The following is a 12,993-nucleotide window of genomic DNA, read 5'->3' as shown; positions in this document are numbered from 1 at the left end:
GTCCAACCGCAGCTCCGAGCCTTCGGCGCGCAGGAGGCGGCCTCCTCTCCCTCCCATGCCGGGCTCTGCTCTGCTCTCCGGCCCGGGGTGAGCCGCGGGTGCGAGCGTACCGTCCTGGAGGCCATTACGCCCCTCTACCCCGATTAGGAACCCGACTCCTTTGGCGTTGCTGAAATGTGAACCTGTGGCCTAAGATAACAGCAACTTAAAGCACTTTAATGCTTTAAAGGTTTTGAAACAATCATTCACGTTTTCAATGTTCACTAAGGCTTCTTCCGGCAGTATTAACTGATACACTCCAACCATGGTATGAATGGTATTTTTTGTAATGTTATCTTTGGAAAATGTGTTATTTTTATAGCTGTGGTTTCTCTTCTTTTTTTTTTTTTTTTTGTAAGACAATAAAAGCACATGTGGGAATTACAACATCTGGCAACTAAAGTCTTCCTTGCATTGTACAGAAAGCGTCCTCCTATACCAGCGTAAGCCTTAAAGCGTTAAGGCCTCGAAGGGCCTGAAGTTGCTTTGCTTCATCAAGCAACCATGAAGCTACAAAGAGACACAGCTCTGCGCAGGAGCAGCAGCAGCTGCCAAAGCACGAGTGCCATTAACAGGCCCTTTGCTCCTTACAGACATCAGGACAGCCAGCCTGAGGGATCAGAGAGCCTTCCTCCGCAACTGGGGTTACCGTTTGCGGGGAGCATGCAAGAGCAGTCTGCTCCCCGTACGCAAGCGGCCCTACCTGCCCTGAAAGAGCTCGGTGCTGCTTTCTGGTCCCAACGCTCCACTGAAGGAAGCGTACATCCCGCAGAAGTCACTGCTGCACAGAGCCAGCCTTGAAACCCACCAAAACACAACGAAATCCGCTTGCTATTAATAAATTGCCACAGCGATTACAGAGAGGCAAATGCCTACTTCTTTATAGGTAAAACTTTTTTTTTTTCCAATAAATGACTAGAAACTAGAGAACGAAATTGATAGCAATCTTTATCGTTAAGACATAGCTTTTCTGAGTTTGAAAAATTACACCGTTAAAACCAATTACCACGAGAGAATTGCCTTTAGTTATAAATGTCAGCGCTATTTCTAGTTTTAGTAATATATATTCCATATGTAGGAATTGGAAATTGATTGAACTAAAGAATCTTGCAAGAAGTGTCATTTATAAACTTACACTCATGGCAAGAACATTATTTTAATACAATAAAAAAAGCTTTCAAAAGATCTTGAAAACTGGCGTGTGAGAAACAGACAAGAATAGTCAAATCCATACATCTGTAATAAACTCAACACAAGAATAAAAAGGTACAAAGAACCTGGTTTAAAAGCAGGCTTGCCTGTTGTTAAAGGCACTATCTTTTTCTGTGGTGTGTGTTCCAAATCTGCTGGACTGTAAAAAACCAAAAACAACCCCACCTTTAAAATACGCAATTAGATGCCCTTCCTACACTCAAAGAACATGATTATTAGTTCAATTTTGCTACTAAAATGTTAACATACAACACTTGCACTTAAGCAAGGAAAACACCGGCCTCTAGAGAGCTACCCGGCTGCTGCAGCGAGTAATCCAGACAACGCTCAGCCCCGGTGCTGAACAACCCGCCCAGCAACCGCGTGTCCCAGTAACAGTTGTCGTACAGGGCCGCTGTGCAAATTCACAGATTGCATTCTGAGAAACCCTTTAATAATGCAGTGTTTATTACTGAAATGCCCAAGTACGTTGCTCCTCTACAGAATAGCCTTAATTTACGGCCTTACTACGAAGTCTCTCGTCTCTGTAACGACAGGACAGTCAGGAGCCTCCCTCCCTGCTTTTTCATCTTTTCTCCCCACCCCCCAAGAAAATTAGATCATAACTTCTTTTCAAAAAGATTTAGAAAACCCAGTAAAAACAACAACCAAAACAATAAATAGGAGGCCCAGAGGCGAGTTCAGCACAGAAGTCACATTCCTGCATATACTGAAGGGAAATGAGCATGGACCAGACAGATGCTCCCCTATTTTTCTGGAGCATTACGTCGTCTCGCTTGCGAAGCTGTGGGGAAAGCCACTCGCTCGCACTGTTCCCATCACGGCTGGTGGTGGTCTACAACACCTTACCACAGCCCGAGGAGTGCCAGTCTTCTCCCAGAAAAACAGAGCTCAGTAGCCAGCAGAGCTCTCCCCTGGAGAGGAAAAGCCGTCTGGATGAAACCACCCAGAATTTCTCGAGGGCTTTGGCTGACATGCTAAGAAACACCTGCAGCCTCAGCACCAAGCGCTTCTCGTTCAAAAGTGCCTCTGTCTTCTGGGCATTCCTGGCGGAAACCACAAGTCTTATTTTAAGGCTACAGCAGAGACATCACTAGGTGGAAAGACCTCACTGTAGCACAGCTTAACTGTTATCCTTCACCTCGGAACACAGCAGCGTGTGTCACATTATCTCAGTCTTGATTACAGACGAATCTATTGCTTCGCTGCGCAAGTCAACAGCAGATCCATTTCTCCAGGACTGTTCAGCAGCTGCAGCGACCTGAATCGTCCAGAGAAACTGCTCTTTGGTTATCACGGGGGGTTCCTTGCCTGCAGGGACAGGAACGAAGCGCTGGATGAAACCTGTATTATCACCTGCTCTGCCTTTCAGCACATCGCTGCCCACCACGGCATCCCTCTTCAGCTCCTGGAGCTGGGGCCTCAGATTTTGAAAAGAGAGTTTCAGCCCCTTCTCCTTCCTGTCCTGTGACTAAAATCCTGTATTTTTGTCAATGCAGCCAGCAGAACAGAAATATTTTTATTCCTTCTGGGCAGCCAGGACTCTAGATGAGGGTCTCCTTGCTGTTAGAAATGGCTGCTTTCTTCACAAATGACAGTAAGGTCCAACGCAATTTTCCCTCCCCATTTTCATTTCTTCTCAGAACACAGTTTCAGATCAACACTCCGTCACCCATCTCACTGACTCGAAAGTGAGAAAAGCAGCACATCCCCCAACGAAGCTGCGTCATTCACTTTCATTTACTGAAACAAGGTTAGTTGTTTGCACGTCCACCGAGCTATCAGCTCCTTTGGAGGCTGACCCACTCCACGCGTGTTTTTACCGAGCTGCATGCACTGTCGTGCTCAACACGCATCCGCTGAGAACACCAGTGCTTGTCAGGGTGGCAGACCAGCCCGTGAAACCCCATGTTTGCTTACAGGGAGCTTGCTCATCACCTACACAACACTGGCTTAAACTTAACCATGACGAATCTCACGCTGAGTTTTCACACCTACTCATTTCTTTTTGGGGTTTCAGACACAAACACTAAATTGCAATTGCTATTGGAACAGCTTCCAAGGGAAGTTTTCGCTGAAAGCAAATCCAAAACAACACTAGCCATCAATGGAAGCTTTGTCCTACCTTTCAGGGTTCTCAGAAAGTGTCGGAAGAGCTCCCTGTGTGCATCTCTGTAGCGATCAGCTTGGGTCTGTGAATATATGGATACTGAAGTCCCGTGCTCTGTAATCCCCAGGGGGTTCTGATTATCTACCCGTAATGTTCCTTGAGAACCGTGAACCTGCAGGGAAGGCAGCAAACAGGAAAGAGAACAATGTTTTTAAGTTATTGTGCTTTCGCTCTTGAACACCTGGCTAGCCTATAAAAGCCCTGGTTTGTACAACCAAGAAAAAAATGTAGCTTCTAAAATTAGCAGTTACAACTGACATACCCCCTTGGACGGATCAGACACGACAGAAAATACCAGGCACATGTTATAGGACAGTGGCTTCCACTTATGTGATACCTCTTTTTTTTTTTTCTTTTCACCTGAGCAAAGCTCCTTGTCCTGGTTAATTTTCTTTCTAGTAGCTGGTATAGTGTTATGTTTTGGATTTAGGATGAGAAGAATGTTGATAACACACTGATGTTTTCAGTTGTTGCTGAGTAGTGTTTATACCAAGTCAAGGATTTTTCAGCTTCTCATGCCCAGCCAGCAGAAGGCTGGAGGGGCACAAGAAGTTGGGAGGGGACACAGCCAGGGCAGCTGACCCGAACTGGCCAAAGGGGTATTCCATGCCATGTGACATCACACCCACTATATAAACTGGGGGGGATCACTGCTCGGGAACTAACTGGGCATCGGTCGGCAAGTGGTGAGCAACTGCATTGTGCATCACTTGTTTTGTATATTCCAATCCTTTTTTTGTTATCATCATCATCATCATTTTATTATAGTTGTTATTATCATTATTATTTTCTTTCTTTCTGTTCTGTTAAACTGTTCTTATCTCAAGCCACTAGTTTTAGGTTTTTTTCCCCCGATTCTCTCCCCCATCCCACTGGGTGGGGAGGAAGTGAGTGAGCGGCTGCGTGGTGCTTAGTTACTGGCTGGGGTTAAACCACGACACTCCTTTTTTAAGTCTTTAACAGATATCACTCCCCAAATCCAGCCCACGCATCTGTTATAAATCATGACCTTCGGAATTTACAGACAATTTGCCTCCGAGTATACTCTTTTCTTCCCCTTTAATATCCTTAACTCTTGGTTTGCTATACACCTAAAAACACCCTGGAAAGACAACAAATGAACTGTGCGACAACATTTCAGCCTCAGGAGAGCTGACACCAATTCCTGCTCTAGTACGACTGCATGCAGCTTATAACCCCAACAGAATACACGTAAACAGAGGCAAAATTCAGGTAACAAAAGAGAAAGTGGATGGTAGATTAAACAAATGCAAGCAATCCACTGCTGCCGAGGTACAGAGGCGTTTTGTGAAACGTGCTTGCAGGGATATGCATGGGGCACAACATGTATTGCCCCATGTGAACGTGTACTGGGTAAAACTCGTGCTGGCCTGCGGTGTCGCGACAGACTTGACTTAAAAGTAAGAACGCACCTCTAGTCTCTGATCACAGCTTTTAGTGCAGTGCTGACTGACGTCCAAAGTAACAATTGCTCCGCTACGAAATTTCATGCTGACCGCTACAGTGTCTGCATCCTTCAAGTAGGCCATATCTGAGTGACAAAAAAGGCACTCGCTCACACCAGGAACAGCAAACCAGCAAGTACTACAACTACAAAGTGCTCTTCTTCCTTTACGAGGCAACACTGGCTCTACAATACCTTCAAACAGGAAGCAACGGCGACAGCAAAGCGCTTTCTGCAACGTACACCAGCTGGTTTACCTTTATCGGCCCTTCTGATGGAGAACAACAAGCTCTGCAGAAACACGCAGCCCCTGGGCCCGAACTCCACCTTCCCAGCCCGTGGCTCTCCCTAAAGAAGGCTTCCACTTCTACTTCCAAACACATTTTCCTTTGCAGCTTATTACAACCAAGATCAGGCAACTTCCAGCACGTAGCTAGAACGAGGCGGATGGTACAAAATCCTCCCTGGGGCATTTTGTTTGTTGCATTTCAATGCTTTACCATAGATTATAACATTGCATACCGCACCTGCTAACAACAGCCAGTCAAGGTTGGCAGCAGCTGCAATTACCTTAATTAAAACTTTGCATTCCCATTTAAAAAATGGCAGCTTCCAGTTTTATGGTTAGTTTAAATTAGTCTGGTAACCCAGAGTGTGCCCGTCAGCTTGACACAATCCAGAGTAAATTCTCATCTTTAACTGTGCTGAGATCAACAGGAAAGCGCCAGAGAAATCAGAGAAAGCAAAGAACTGAAAAAGACTGCATTGATGTTCTTGTAAGCACACACAGAGTGGAGTTCAGCAATACCTCCACAGAAACCGCTTCACATCAGCAGGGAACTGACAGAATTCAGAAATCATCGCTAAATACCCTGTCTACGACAACTGCTTGAGAAACTTGCCTTCTATTTCACTAGGCTATTTTTTCAACTGTTCCATGATGGAACTTTTATGTCATGGCTACCGTGCTCTCGTACACTCTCTTCCCAGTTTTAGTACTAAAGTCCAGAGGTACACAGTAAACTATCACAAGATTTATTCTTACCTGCACAGAATGCATGTCCCAGTGAAAATATTGTATCTGGTGCACTCTCTCCCAACAACAAACTGATAATATCTATATCGTGCACAGCAGCATTATAAAAAATTCCACCTGGAAGAAGCAAAACTGGGCATTAAGGTCTCCACATTTAAAACCCACAGTCAACGCATGTTTCTGAATGGCACCGAGATCGATCCAAAAGCCCCCTACATCAAAGAAACTAATACTAGAAGCAAACCAAGAAAAGCAACAAAACCAAAAATGGGTAAAAAAAACGCTCCTCAAAAGAAAACCCATGCGTCTTAAGGTTACACAAACATAGGGGACTTTCCACCAGAACACGGGGCAAGATACGTTTCCAGTCCTTTGCGAACAAACTTTTCAGAAGAAAGCTGCTCGGTACCTGATGTTTTTAGGAAGCTCAGAGATGCTGCTGGATATATGCTGCTAATTGTTGATATCCGGTGGATCCTCCCCAGCGCCTGGCTGTCACGGACTTTCTTGTACAAGAACTGCAGCGCTGGGTCAAAGCGCCTTCAAAGAGAAACAAGGAATGCGGTACAGGATTTGGAAAAGGAGGAGGTGACCCGGGCTGCTGTTACCGCTGCGCTGCACGAGGCCAACTCGCTGGCAGGCAGCGGCGAGCGTGCGGACAGATGGGGTTAGACGCAGCTTTCTAAGTTCAGCCACTTAGTATATATGAATTTTGCTTCTTGCAAACGAGCCTAATATCTGCACTTGTGAGGACTTAAACTAACAACTTTAATGAAAAAATTAAACTATGGGGGCTAAAAGCATTTAAAGGTCCAGTAAATGACCTACAGTTCTTCTTAGAGCCCTGCCTACAAGTTTAAGTTCAGTTGAGTGTTGACCAAAACCTCAGCTGAGGTTCAACCTCATGGCTGGGATCAGACCTGTACATATAGCACTCAGATGGAAAAGGCAAACGTTAGGGCAGATATTTTGTGTAATTACTTACTAGTGTACATGAAATACATACATATGTGTCCAAGTAAGTTTTATTTGCAATGAAATTAACTATTCTCGGCAGAGGAGCACAAAATGATCACGTGTGTTTACTAACAGCCCACATCCACTTGGCATGCAGTGTTAAATGCCGAGCACAAGTTTAAAGCGGCATTCTTGCTTTTAGCTGAGCTCCCCAAGTCCCCGCAAGTTGAACAGAGCGGAAGCAAATGAAAATTAATCTACTTTCCTTCCATTTCAATTATTTAATCATAAGGGTCTAAATGTAAGGTCCCAAGTGGAAATATCACTTCATAAAGATTAATAAATCTATTCTCATCAGATTGGCCAGTAATTCTAACATCAAGCGGAATTTTCACAGCCACGTAGTTTGCAACCCTCAAGGTTAATAATCCTCAAGCACCATCCCTTCCAAAGGCATTAGAAAGAAGTCAGAGGTAAAAGACAGCTCTAGGTAGACCCCAGCGTTTCGAAATTCAGTTTGAGTGGAAAGTTAAGTAGTGGATGGGCTCAATGTGTCCCTAGAGACAGTGCTCTAAAAGGAACTTCAAAAGGTCGATTGTTCTTTTGTTGAAGAGTTACTCCAAGCTTTCACTAGTATTTGCTAACGCATGCACTTACATTTCACAGGACCAACGTCATCTACTAAGTACAGAATAAAATTAGGAAATCAGTGAAAATATAAAAAAGTTACAAAAAGGAAGAGTTTTCAGTACCATGAAAATATATTCAAAGAGCAGCCGTTTCCGCTGCTGTTTTAAAGAACACAGCTAATTCTCTGCCTTCTTCCAATGTTATTTCTAGTTTACTGCAACAAAGCTGTCAAACAGGGAAAAAAGGATAGATACCGTCAGATCCAGAAAAAGTACAATACGTATGGGCAGAAGTTCCATACAGAAGCCTAAACCATGAGCACATCACAGGGCATTACTAGACCGAACAGTGCATTACTAGACTGAACAGGGTTGCAAACTAAACGCTTTACAACAGAGCAGTGAAAAGCAAATCTTGGTAGCTGCACGCTTAATAAAATTACAGATCTGCCTGACTTGGTGGTTGTATGTGAGCAAAAAACCATGAGCAAAAAATGTCCTAAAACCACAGACCAAGAAAATGCCTCAGAGAACAGCACAGCACTGTCAGAATATTTCCTTCTCTGAAGCTCCAACTAGCTGTAGCATTTGCAAAACCTCAAAAGGACTGCAGAGATGCAGACCCCAACTGCCTTGGGCCATTTTAAAAAAAAAAAAAAAACAAACAAAAAACCAAACCCAGAGCTTTCCCATTTTGAAAGCTTCACCGTTTGAGTTCCACTAGCATCCATTCGAGCGAACATTTATTTTCATCTCATGACAGCTAGATTTTATCTCCATTAAACACGAAGAATTAATCCAATCCAATTAACTCCCAGCTGAACAATGTTAACAAACAGCAGTGAAACTAAGTTTATTTGAGGACAAATTCAGGAAAGCCTGAGGAATCAATGCTACTTTCAGACATGCGCTTCTTTTCAAGGATAAATCAGAAGAAAAATGCTGGTCTTACTTGTAGAATCCACACACCAGTGGTCTTCCACATCTGTCAGCTTCATCGAAACAAGCTTCTGCTGTCTGCCTGTCAAAACTGGGCAGCCTCTCGCAAAACACACCTTTTCCTGTGCAAAATGGTACAGGACACAGGATTGAAGGCAAGACATGGTCTTCATGAAACGTTTTTATCTTGCAATAAATATACATGTCATTACATTCTAGAAGGTACGTTTGATGAAACTGAAGTATGGCTTTTTATTTGTTGATGCTACTAACTCCCTTTTGGCCTCCAGCTGTGGCTTTACTAGCTGGTTACAGACCCCAAGAACAGTGACTGTTTTGATAGACAGCTCTCCTTTGAGTCCTAGTGGTATTTCTAGGACTAGACACTCTGCGTGGCCATACCGGGACCAGCGCAGTACAAACTCCGCTGGTGTTAAGCCATTAACATCGGTGTCACCAGTAGACTAATTTTTCTTTCATTACGCAATTAGATAGTCTGCACAACTTAAGGGACACTGCTGAAAAGAGAAAGCATTTGCATTTAAAGCGTTTAGCAAGCATACAAGGTCTGCCTCAACGTGTGCTACAGACTACAGATAAAAGCTGAATTTGCAGCTGTTCCTCTTACCCGCTCGTAAAGCGTCTATTACAATCTCAGAGGCTTCTTCAGGGGGTGAACAAATAATGGCTCCAGAGACTCTGCAGAAGTCAAAAGAAAGACCTTCAATGAAGACAAGGTTTTTACTAGAATGAACAACGCTCAAAAGCTCCTTTCAGTTACAGTTATTTTTCTGATAGCTGCCTTAAACTTTTTGAGGAAGAGTTAAAAAAAGACATCAAACCCCACTGCTCTGGAAGAGCAAATTACATTATAAAAGGAACTCAGTACCTGCTTGCGAGGATGAAATACGGCAGGACATACGTAGGTTAAAATTACAAGTGGCACAGTGGAATTGCATTGCTTTTCCTGCATCTTAAAGGATAAAGTCTTTTAAAGGTGTCCTTTGAAAACGGGTTAAGTGCTGTTAGTTAACACATGCAGTGAAATCAAAAGTCTTTATGGGGTAGAGCTGCCAAACAAGCAATGGGTACATCTTAGCTTATTACCATGCTTTAGCTTCTCTCATTAAATCCATCTTCCTTAAAAGCTCCGCCTTTCACTTTTACAATGAGATTTAAAATACCAATTTGAGAACTGACTGTAACCACATTGCTAGACGTTACTTGTAAAGCAAGACGCCACAACCTTTCCTACTTACAGCAATCCTCGCTTATCTCAGACAGTTTCAAAAGAGCCACCAAAGTCAGCCAGCTGCTCCATGGCAGAAAAACTGGCAGGCAGCAGGAAAGCCTGTTGTTTATTGCTCTATGGGAAAGGAGGAAAACAAGGGGGTTTTCTGTATTTCTTAACAAAACCGCCTGCAACTAAACTCCGAGTTTCCCTCGGTTCTGGGCACACCAGTCAAGCTAAGCTTCTCGGAGACTTCTGAAGCACCTACGGGTAGATGACACGCTACGTAAGGCTTAGCCTGTAACAGCCCCTGGGTCTCGCTCCGCTCCCCTGTGTGGGGCCAGACAAGCACAGTCTGGGTCCGCTACGGCGCAGCGGCATTTTCCAGAGAGGAGACACCAGACACGCGCCCCGAGCCCGGCAGCAGGGAAGAATCGCGCGCGGGAGTCCGCGGCGGACGGTACCGCTGGTCGTTGAGTGCGACATCGGCGTCCTGCTGCCGCAGCACCCTGGTGCCAGCCAGGAACTCGGTGCCGAAGGTGAGTTCCACCTCCTCCAGCTGATCCTCCACGACGTAAAGCAAGCAGCAGCCGTTTTCCTCCATCAGGCTTTGGAAGAAGGCTTTGTTAACCAGGCCTATGCCGAAGAGGGCGAGACCGACACCACTGCCGGGCCGCAAGACGGGCGCCGGGCCGTCGGAGGCCTCGGCCGCGGCCCCTCGCCGGCCGGCCTGCTTCGAGGGGGCAGGGGCGATCCTCAAGTGGAAGGCGGTGAGAGACGAGGGGTGGCTGGCCGAGGTGGAAGGCGTCGGGTCTTCCCTGGGGGCGGCGGTGACGACGGGTCGGCGGGCAGCCAGCGGTTCGGGGTAGGAGGGCGAAGAGGGGACCGAGCCTGTGGCGGTGGCGAGGACGAAGGACGGCTGGGAGAGCAGGGAGGGCGCGTCGAGCTGCAGGGGGAGGCCGGCACCGACGCCTGGACCTGCAGAGCTGGGCGAGACAGAGGAGGGTTTGGGCCCAGGGCTCCGGCTCTCCCTCGCCGAGCGAGGGACGGAGGCCGGCCGCTTCCCACAGCCGGTCCCGTCAGCGGGGGCCGGCCCGGTGCGGGGTCGGGCACTCACAGGAGCAGCGGGGCGCGCAGGCCGTGCTGGCGGAGCAGGCGGCGGTTGCGGTAGTGGCGGCCGGAGGAGAGGTGCTCGAGGATGCGGTCGCGGCGGACCCGCATGGGCAGCTGGCAGGAGGTGCAGTACAGCGTCTCCACCACCGCCGCCGCCTCCTCCCCGCCGCCCCGTTCCAGGAGGTGCCGCTTCACCGACAGCTCCGAGAACTCGGCCGCGTAGTCGTGCAGCGTCTTCTTCTTCCGACCCATGGCGGCGGACCCGGACCGGAACCGGAAGGCGCGCGCCCCCCCCCCCGCCCCGCCGCCGTTGCCTAGCAGCGGGCCGCTACGGCGGGGGTAGCGGGCCGCTACGGCGGGGTACAGGCCCCGCTCCGTGCCCGACGCCGGCAGAGGGGACGAACGGCCTTCCCGGGCGGCGGGGAGAACTTTCGTCAGCGCCCCCCCCCCCCGCAGCCGCGATCCCCCCCACCTCCTCTACGGGAGAGCCCTCGCCCCTCTGCCCAGCGCGGAGACGGAGGGACGGGGCTCGGGAGAAGCGTCCCCCGTGGAAGCTGGCGCGGGTGGCAGAGCTCAGCGAGACCCCGAAAGGTCCGACCGAGAGCCGCGCCAGGAACCGCGCTACAGCCCGGCCACCGGTACCGGGGGAAAGCGTCCGGAAAAGGGGCCGTTATCCCTTCTTGCCGCCCCGCTCCTTTTACCTAGACAAAAACGCTCGGGAGCGCACGGAAACCCCTTTCTCGCTCCCCTGAGAAGCGGAGCGCATGAGAAAAAAAACAGCAGGGAGAGCCCCGAGCAGTCTCCCCGGGGCATCCCGCAGCGTTTCAGCACGCCGGCAAACCTGTCCTTGTGCTGCCGGCTCTACCAGTCCTCACACAGCGAGGTTAGTTAGTTTAATAAGCATCACAGCAAATTAACTACAAAACGCGTTATCTGCCAGCGTCGCTGTGGCTGAGCATTAACTCCACCCACGGTCTACACTCAGACGGTTACAACAGCAGCTCTGCTTACCTGAAAAGAGGAGGCACGAAGCTTTTCGCAGGGATTCGGTTTGCTTACAGTAGTACTCCTACTTCACAGGCGCCCTCTCTTCCTTGCAAAGACAACTGGAGATCCAAGAATCCCAGCTTCCGAGAACCAAATCTGAAAAGGAAGTGCTCCAAAAGAAACTCAGAAAGCCAGAAAATCAGCTACAAGCCATGTCTACCAAGGTACCACCCTGCGAGCAGGGTGGCCATCGCTGTTAGGAGAGCTGGCGGCGGGGAATTTGGGCTTTCCGCATAGACAGGAGGTGCACCTGTGCACTGCAGAACTGAAGTGTAAAATATGTTCTCTTAAGTTTTGCAGTCTGAGAGAAGGACGGAAACATGAAGAAATGATGGTGACAATAGAGAAGGAGAACTGCAGTCTTCGACAGGTAAACTTGGTGCAAAGCCCCTGTAGAAAATTCTTGTATTAGCTGCAGAGTGGTGCTTGCTTTAGGCTTGGGGGGGGGTTTGCCACATAAAAAAACCCTACCCAATTCAGTAGTTTCAGAGAAAACACCAAGTAAGAACAGTTACCAGTACTGGCAAGGGTGTTAGTCTGTAGACTCTGCCCAGGAAATACAAGAAGCGTTTGGACCAGATACTGGGAAGATGCGGCCAAGACTGCTCGCCTCCTTCCTCACAATAATGGCTTGATTTACCTATCTCCTCAGGTTGTTACCGAACAAGAAACTGGCTGAGCAGAACAAGCTGGTCAGTGAGTTACAGGGGACGGTCAGCCAGCTACAGGCAGAGGTTCTGACCAGCCCATGCCACATCCACAAGCAGCAAGGGGCCCAAGAGGCGATCCAGAGCCAAGCTGAGACACTGCAGCGCATCAAGCTGCAAACTAGAGTGGCACTCAAATGCATCACCAGCCGGGTAAGTGTAGCCTCCTTCACTTCAGACTCTTGCCTCCCTCTTGGGAGACACTTCAACCATTTCAAGCAGAGAATCTGAAAGCTTAGACATTCTCAGGCAGAAGCACAGCGGGAGATGCACCAGGACACTACAGTCCTTTGCTCTCAAGGCCTGGCCTCCCTCTGCAGCCACGGGGCCAGAGGAGCAGGAAATGCGTTCCATTTGCTTCCCGGCTTTTTAGCATGTGGCTCATGTCACTTACAAAGCAAACAGGCCCCAAATACCAGAAGCCCTTGAGAAACTCGAGTTCAGAACA

The 12,993-nt window shown here is 48.0% G+C and overlaps 1 protein-coding gene across 2 annotated transcripts; it reads right to left on the bottom strand.

Annotated features, from left to right (window-relative positions):
- Positions 1-970: 970 nt before the first annotated feature.
- On the bottom strand, positions 971-11,796 carry LOC128144100 (myo-inositol 2-dehydrogenase-like). 2 transcript variants are annotated; one of them, XM_052792465.1, is made up of 9 exons: positions 10,796-11,796; positions 10,143-10,664; positions 9,076-9,146; positions 8,461-8,569; positions 6,332-6,462; positions 5,932-6,039; positions 4,855-4,973; positions 3,377-3,533; positions 971-2,562 (listed from the first exon to the last, which is right to left on the bottom strand). In XM_052792465.1, the coding sequence occupies exons 1-9, from the start codon at positions 11,041-11,043 to the stop codon at positions 2,414-2,416; spliced, it is 1,614 nt and encodes a 537-aa protein (XP_052648425.1). In that variant the 5' UTR covers positions 11,044-11,796; the 3' UTR covers positions 971-2,413. The 2 variants fall into 2 exon arrangements, 1 of the variants encoding a protein (XP_052648425.1); XR_008235974.1 differs by lacking the exon at positions 4,855-4,973.
- Positions 11,797-12,993: the final 1,197 nt, after the last annotated feature.

This window comes from Harpia harpyja, chromosome 7 (assembly GCF_026419915.1).
Source record: "Harpia harpyja isolate bHarHar1 chromosome 7, bHarHar1 primary haplotype, whole genome shotgun sequence".
Classification (NCBI taxonomy): domain Eukaryota; kingdom Metazoa; phylum Chordata; class Aves; order Accipitriformes; family Accipitridae; genus Harpia; species Harpia harpyja.
The sequence above is the reverse complement of the archived record's forward strand: the minus strand, read 5'-3'. Positions and strand labels throughout refer to the sequence as shown.

Excerpts from the sequence above, each read along its gene's own strand:
- LOC128144100 (XM_052792465.1), bottom strand. The coding sequence starts at position 11,043 with ATGGGTCGGAAGAAGAAGACGCTGCACGACTACGCGGCCGAGTTCTCG. Across the intron at positions 6,040-6,331 it reads GAGCTTCCTAAAAACATCAG|GTGGAATTTTTTATAATGCT; the intron begins GTACCGAGCAGC and ends TGCTTCTTCCAG. Across the intron at positions 4,974-5,931 it reads GGGACATGCATTCTGTGCAG|ATATGGCCTACTTGAAGGAT; the intron begins GTAAGAATAAAT and ends TTTGTCACTCAG.